The sequence below is a fragment of the Coregonus clupeaformis genome, chromosome 21 (assembly GCF_020615455.1).
Source record: "Coregonus clupeaformis isolate EN_2021a chromosome 21, ASM2061545v1, whole genome shotgun sequence".
Lineage (NCBI taxonomy): Eukaryota > Metazoa > Chordata > Actinopteri > Salmoniformes > Salmonidae > Coregonus > Coregonus clupeaformis.
Window position 1 is genome coordinate 8,916,961 of NC_059212.1, and position 8,286 is coordinate 8,925,246.

Here is an 8,286-nt window from a genome sequence, read left to right on the forward strand (position 1 = left end):
ACACACACACACACACACACACACACACACACACATACACATACACTTACACACACACACACACACACACACACACACGGTTTTCCGTTGCACATATTTGCACTACAACACCTGATTTTACTAATTGAGGGCTTGGAAATGAGTTGACTAGCTGAACCAGGTGCGCTGGGGCTGGAATAGAACACATCTTTGGAATGTCTAAGGGATCCCTGAGGACTTGGTTGGGAACCACTTTTAGAACTAGATTCCCATGTTTTTTAGGACAAGATTTCCTGGTGTGTTTCTGTGTGGAGGAGACAGGAAGGGGTAGAAAAGACAGACTACGGTGGTTTAACTAACACTCCACACAGAGAGCTCTGACTCTACTTCCTCCTCTGGCCAACAGATGGGGCAAAAGAATACCCACAACATACCCGCTGCTCTCTGTATATTACCCACACCCTCTCTAACAGACACACCCTCTCTAACAGACACACCCTCTCTAACAGACACACCCTCTCTAACAGACACACCCTCTCTAACAGACACACCCTCTCTAACAGACACACCCTCTCTAACAGACACACCCTCTCTTATAGACACACCCTCTCTAACAGACACACCCTCTCTAACAGACACACCCTCTCTAACAGACACACCCTCTCTAACAGACACACCCTCTCTAACAGACACACCCCCTCTAACAGAGAGAGACCTATAGCCTACTTACTTAACATTGTACAGTACAAGTAACTGTTATGAGACTTACATGAAGCATTTAGATGATTGCTGTTGTTTTTAAAAAAGCAAAAGAATGATGATGTTTAACAAGGTTAAAAAGGTTAACAATGAGAAAATGTTGTAATGTAATAGTTACATGATGACCGGATCTGATAATGACATAGAATGAATTAATGATTTGATGGGACTGATTAAAATGAGGTGATGACTTACAATAACACATTTGATCATTACCAGGCACAGATTACAAAGAATGTACAACTATTTTAATTCCTTATTAACTGAATTGGTTTATTTGCAAAGATGTTTTTGGCAAACAAAATAGTGTGTCACAAAATCTTGCCAGAAGTTTGCAAATGTTTGCCACTTGTGATGAATCTGCGGCAAACCTTTGAAAACAATAATATTTATTGCCAATAGTGGCAAACAGTTTGCCAGAGGGTTTTTTCTGGCAGACAATTCTCTCAAGATTCTATAAAAAAATGTGGCAAACCTGTGGCAACAATATTTATTGGCAGTAGTGGCAAACAGTTTAATGGAAGCCGTTTCTGGTGAACACATGAATTCCAAGACCAGTAACTGTTGATGAGCAATGAAGGGGATTAGAAAAATTTGTTGGAAAATGAAAACCACGCTAGCTACCTACCAATGTTGTCCGGTGAGTGTCCCCATTTGTACTTCTTGTTTACACATGGAGGGAGCTCACTAACTGTTGTCCAAACCAGTTGTTAGACCTCTTTGCCTAAGCTGTTGATGTTTTTTTTTTTTTTTTTTAGCTCTGTTGTTTCTTTTCCAATACCCAACATATTCAACATGTATTATATAGTAATGGTTGTATAACAATTACACCTACTATGTTGAAAAAAGCTTCCCAGTTTTCCCAGTTTTTTACTGGTTCAGTTCTGTATTTTATCACTAGGTGGAGACATTGACCATAGTACCCCACACCCTGAGTACCAACCTGTATGGTCTACCACACTGTCTCTCATCAGCAGCACCAGCTGAAGAGAGTTTTCTCCCTAATTGTCTTCCCCGTGCCCTGTATGAACTTATCCATTCCCTTTGTGATTATTCTGAAGGAGGCCATTAAAGGCCGAAACGTCAATCTTTTAAACTTGCCTAATAAAACTATGATTTTTTTTTGGTGAGCGAGCGTTGCGCCTTTTCCTGTCCAATGATGTTTACACATTTTTAGGTTGCACCTCTACTCACGTTGGTTGAGCACCCTCTACTTCTTTCCAAATGGGATAGAGTGAAACACATTTTGTTGATACCAGTTTCAATCTGTCAGCGCCACTGACTGGCTAGCGCTTGGCTAGCACTTAGCTAGCTAGCTAACGTTAGCTATCATATTTTTGCACAATTAATGTGATCGCTAGCTAGCTAGCTAACTAATGATTTTCCTAAACACTTATACAATATTTTTTGGTGAATACATTGCTGTCTTTAATACCAATATGCATTTAAATATGCTAGTGTCACTGTTTAATAGTATGTTTGCTAGCACAACCGCTAAGGTAGCAACAATATGAGCTGACTTGCATCCAAGCAAGACTTCACTTTTGCAGATGGAAGAGGCTGTATTGGTAGAAGGATGCATCAACACCCTGGAAAGATGTTTGTAGTGCACTCACTCATAACACTTTTTTTGCGTGATAAATGAGTGTATCGTCTTCAAGCTTGATAAGGTAAGCAAATGCATTTATTATTCTCATAAATGTAGCCCATACATTCATTCTTTGTAACAATGAGATCTTTCATTGCTTTAAACTAGTGGCTTGCGCATCTTGATCATGTGTTGTTCCTTCTCTCTTTCTAGAAGCAATCAGTTACAAGGCCTTCAATCAAACTGAGGACAGAGACATGTGTGCACCAGGTCAAGCAAGGCTTCTCGCATGGATGGCTTTGAGATGTAAGTTAACAATAATTCATTTTGGAACAATGATATGAATTGCCATATTAGGAATAACTCAATTGTATGTTGCTTTTCTTCCACCCAAGCCTTATACACCTGAGTCAGGAAGAAAAGACAACTAGTAGAAAACTGTTTCTTAATGTTGAAGTCCCCAGTCTAGATTGAATATCATAATTAGTTGAAGAAAAATATTGTGTACTGTGGCTCTCTAGGAACAGTTGGCCACACATTAAAGAGTATATTTAGTAGGCCTAAATCCCAGTTGATGCTAGCTACATCGTTTGTTCATATAGCAATTATACAAGACAGAAACATTGTTTCCCTGCTGAAAAATATATAGAATGCCAGTTTCAGTGAGAAGCATAGCAACATCAAGGTAAGTTTGTAATAGCTGACCCGTTTTTTTCCAAAACAAAACCCGCCCATTAGCCACTGAATCTACCTTTTACAGTGCCTTGCAAAAGTATTCATCCCCCGTGGCGTTTTTCCTATTTTGTTGCATTACAACCTGTACTTTAAATGGATTTTTATTTGGATTTCATGTAATGAACATACACAAAATAGTCCAAATTGGTGAAGTGAAATGAAAAACATAACTTGTTTCAAAAAATTCTAAAAAATAAATAACAGAAAATTGGTGCGTGCATATGTATTCACCCCCTTTGCTATGAAGCCCCTAAATAAGATCTGGTGCAACCAATTACCTTCAGAAGTCACATAATTAGTTAAATAAAGTCCACCTGTGTGCAATCTTAGTGTCACATGATCTGTCACATGATCTCAGTATATATACACCTGTTCTGAAAGGCCCCAGAGTCTGCAACACCACTAAGCAAGGGGCACCACCAAGCAAGCGGCACCACTAAAGACCAAGGAGCTCTCCAAACAGGTCAGGGACAAAGTTGTGGAGAAGTACAGATCAGGGTTGGGTTATAAAAAAATATCAGAAACTTTGAACATCCCACGGAGCACCATTAAATCCATTACTAAAAAATGGAAAGAATATGGCACCACAACAAACCTGCCAAGAGAGGGCCGCCCACCAAAACTCACGGACCATTAAAGGAGGGCATTAATCAGAGAGGCAACAAAGACACCAAAGATAACCCTGAAGGAGCTGCAAAGCTCCACAGCGGAGATTGGAGTATCTGTCCATAGGACCACTTTAAGCCGTACACTAAACAGAGCTGTGTTTACGGAAGAGTGGCCAGAAATTATCCATTGCTTAAAGAAAAAAATAAGAACAATTTTTTGGTGTTCGACAAAAGGCATGTGGGAGACTCCCCAAACATATGGAAGAAGGTACTCTGGTCAGATGAGACTAAAATTGAGATTTTTGGCCATCAACGAAAACGCTATGTCTGGCGCAAACCCAACACCTCTCATCACCCCGAGAACACCATCCCCACAGTGAAGCATGGTGGTGGCAGCATCATGCTGTGGGGATGCTTTTCATCGGCAGGGACTGGGTAACTGGTCAGAATTGAAGGAATGATGGTTGGCGCTAAATACAGGGAAATTCTTGAGGGAAACCTGTTTCAGTCTTCCAGAGATTTGAGACTGGGACGGAGGTTCACCTTCCAGCAGGACAATGACCCTAAGCATACTGCTAAAGCAACACTCGAGTGGTTTACGGGGACACATTTAAATGTTTTGGAATGGCGTAGTCAAAGCCCAGACCTCAATCCAATTGAGAATCTGTGGTATGACTTAAAGATTGCTGTACACCAGCGGAACCCATCCAACTTGAAGGAGCTGGAGCAGTTTTGCCTTGAAGAATGGGCAAAAATCCCAGTGGCTAGATGTGCCAAGCTTATAGAGACATACCCCAAGAGACTTGCAGCTGTAATTGCTGAAAAAGGTGGCTCTACAAAGTATTGACTTTGGGGGGGTGAATAGTTATGTACGCTCAAGTTTTCCGTTTTTTTGTCTTATTTCTTGTTTGTTTCACAATAAAAAATATTTTGCATCTTCAAAGTGGTAGGCATGTTGTGTAAATCAAATTATACAAACCCCCAAAAAATCCATTTTAATTCCAGGTTGTAAGGCAACAAAATAGGAAAAATGCCAAGGGGGGTGAATACTTTCGCAAGCCACTGTAAGATACCAAAATATAAAATGTTTTCAGTAATTGTTTTCAGTATCCTAATTTTGTTTTTGTTTTGTGTTTTGTGTTTGTTTCAGTTCATGCATTCAACAAGCTTTGGACGAAGGACATCTCCAAAGTTTACTTAAAAAGGCAATAGTTCTGAACTTGGTTTGATTTAGTTGTTGTTGTTTTAATGATCTCCATTTTGTTAATTATCTTTAAAACTTCCATTGGTTGAAAGCTATTGCTCAATTATCACGTGGCTCTAGTTACCCCTTTAAACATCCTAAGGTCAACATCCCCATAGTGTTCACATTGCTATCATAATAATAACAATAATAATATGCCATTTAGCAGACGCTTTTATCCAAAGCGACTTACAGTCATGTGTGCGTACATTTTTACGTATGGGTGGTCCCGGGGATCAAACCCACTACCCTGGCGTTACAAGCGTCATGCTCTACCAATTGAGCTACAGAGGACCACGTGAATGTAGCTACATAAAAATATTAAATATATAATTTATTTGGGAAATATCCAGCTTTTTGCTCTTTTCTTCATTTGCTTGCTGATGATTTCAATGTGGATTTATTTGTATCTGTTAAGACATTGAATACGTTGTTTAGTATATTCAGCATGTTTAGTTTAGTTCTCTCTGTGAGAAGCAAGTTCATTTAAAGTTATATGTGATTGGGTTTATGTACTGTAGATACAACATTTCAATGTTGTTAACACACAGTACCGAAAACTGGATCTAATTTGCATATTCATGTTCGCCACAAGTTTCCCAGAGAATTGTTTGCCAGAAGTTTACAAGTCGCCGCAAATCTGCCACAACTGTTTGCCAGAAGCCTGTATTTTTCGATAAGGGTTGTTGAACATAAAACAGTTTTCATGTTTATCATCAACATACTCACCTTAAATACTTCCTGGGGGCAGTTTCCTACTGGCTCCCTAGTGGCTACGGTCTCTCCTTCCCTTAACTCTGATTGGCCGTTTGGAAGGTGTGTCTGCTCCGAGACAGGTAGAGCATCCTTGGAATCCAGGTAATTTCCTGAGTGTCCCTCTCCTTCCTCTCCCCCCTCTCTTCCCTCTCTTTCTCTTTCCACTGTAGACACACATTCTAAGGGATCTCTGTCTACCTCTGTCTCTCTCTCTTTCTGAGTCTCTCTCTCCAGCCTTGAGTGTGGCACGTGATTCTCTACTGTGGCTACAGATGTGTGCTGTGTCTGTCTCTCTGTCTGTCTGTCCGTCTGTCTGGTCGTCTCCAATGAGCTCACGCACACCAGGCCGTTAACGCTTGGTGAGTCCGGACACACCCTCCAGGCCTTCAACATCACCTGAGGAGACCGTCTGCCTATCAGAGGAGGGGGTGAGACAGGGTCACAGGCAGGGGAGCGAGGGGGGTGAGGGGTCAGGGGTGAGGCGGGTGTTGGGGGACACTCTGGGTGGTCCTCACTGCGGAGGGTCAGGGACACACTGTGGACGTAGTCCCCTAGACGCTGCCCTGCTCTGGGGGGGCCCAATGGCGACCGCTCCCCTCCCTCCTCTGGAGGAGAGAAGGAGCGTGAAGACGTCCGCCATTTTCTAGCTGTCTCCGCAACATTGCTGAAGAACTTAATCAGACCCCCAAAATGTCCACCTTTGCTGTCAGAGTGTTTTGGAGCCGCTGGGTGAAAGTCCCTGATGCTCTCGAAGTCCACCGAGCCATAGTCAGAGTCCATGGTCTTGTCCAGTGTGTGGAGCTCTGAGTCAAAACTCCTCTCTGAGTAGGCCGCGTTCCCCTTCCCCAGGACAGAGATCCTCCTCAGGTAACTCCACACGTCAGCTCCCTTAGACCTCCTCCCACCCAGCGGGGCCTTGGGGCTGCCCCTCACACTCTGCTCCTCACACACTCCTGCTGAGGTACTGTTACAGTTAGAGGAGTGGTTGGCCTGCGCCTGAGCCTGGACCTGACATCTCTTGGTGTAGGAGGCTCTCTCTGTGGGCTCAGAGCCGTTCTGGGTAACAGGCTCCACTAGCGAGGGAAGATGGTGTCTGTCCAGGGTAGCTGTCAGATCTATGTCCTCAAATGAGCAGTCGAACTCGGTGGTGTGTCCGGCATACGAGTGCCTCTTCGCGCGGTGGCGGAGTGTGCTCTTACAGGGGTGCAGGGCGGGCGAGGGGAGGAAGTCCTGGCAGAACGAGTCACCCTCCGTCTCTCCGTCTCTGAACTTAGCGCTGGACCCATACATCTTCCCCATCCTCCCCTTGAAGACAGCCGGAGAGCGGAGCTTCTTGATGGAGCGGACCTTGTCAGCGAAGGACAGTTTAGGGATGGAGGCCGCCTCTCCAGGGAGAATCATAGAGTGAGGTCTTCTGTTATCCAGCTCTGAGGCCACTCTACGCCGGGTCAAGATCTTCCAGATGGCCCCTGTAGCTCTTGGTCTACGGTTGACCTCCGGGCGCTCCTTTCCAGGGGTCTGAGGGGGTGCCTGGGTCTCTGCCTGTCTATCCCCAGCCTCCTGCCACTTTCCCTGGGCTTGGCCTGGCCGCTGACCTTCTCCTTGACCCTCTCCCTGTCCTTCTCCCTCCCCAGTCTCCTGGATAGATACGGTGCCGGTCTCATTCTGCACATCCAGAGACACGTTGAAGACTTTATTGACGAACCCGTTGGGGTCGCTGCTGTGGGAGGCAGGGCTGTCCGAGTGTTCCATCCTCTCTCATCTCATCCTACTACAGCTACGTCAGCTATCAGCTCCGGACCGCACCATCTCTTTCACTCACACACACCTGGAGAGAAAAAAAACACAACACAGCAATTTGTCAGCTCTCTTATACTCACACACACAATTCAATTCAAATCAATGAAAGCACCCTGTATTTATCTCTCAGGGGCAATAAGAACCCTGTATTTATCTCTGAGGGGCAATAAGAACTCTGTATTTATCTCTGAGGGGCAATAAGAACCCTGTATTTATCTCTGAGGGGCAATAAGAACCCTGTATTTATCTCTGAGGGGCAATAAGAACCCTGTATTTATCTCTGAGGGGCAATAAGAACCCTGTATTTATCTCTGAGGGGCAATAAGAACCCTGTATTTATCTCTGAGGGGCAATAAGAACCCTGTATTTATCTCTGAGGGGCAATAAGAACCCTGTATTTATCTCTAAGCGGCAATAACAAAACTGGGGCTACTGTACAAAGTTTGGAGACTTTGCATGAGTTCAACCAAACAACCCCTTCATTCATAATATGTCATGCAGACCTGACCACACATCAGATGTAGATGCCCCACAGTACAGATTGCTGTTTGTGTAAGACTGGTGCATAAAGAGTGCATCCTAAATGGCGCCCTATTCCCTATATTTCAATACTTTTGACCAGGGCCCTACAGCCGTCCCCTATATAGGCAATAGGGTGCCATTTGGGAGCAGACCCTATCTCTCATCACTTGTAACACATGACTTAACATAGTAGTACATGGCCTTACATGACTTAACACAGTAGTACATGGTCTTACATGACTTAACACCGTAGTACATGGTCTTCCTTCACTTAACACAGTAGTACATGGCCTTAC

General features: G+C 43.8%; 1 protein-coding gene across 1 annotated transcript in view; it reads right to left on the reverse strand.

The window, feature by feature from the left end:
• The window catches only part of LOC121531510, a 74,699-nt gene extending 67,218 nt beyond the window's left edge, over positions 1–7,481 (reverse strand). Inside the window, 1 exon segment of the mRNA XM_041836765.2 lies at positions 5,642–7,481. Coding sequence (XP_041692699.2) covers positions 5,642–7,420 — 1,779 coding nt within the window. The 5' untranslated portion in view covers positions 7,421–7,481.
• Positions 7,482–8,286: the final 805 nt, after the last annotated feature.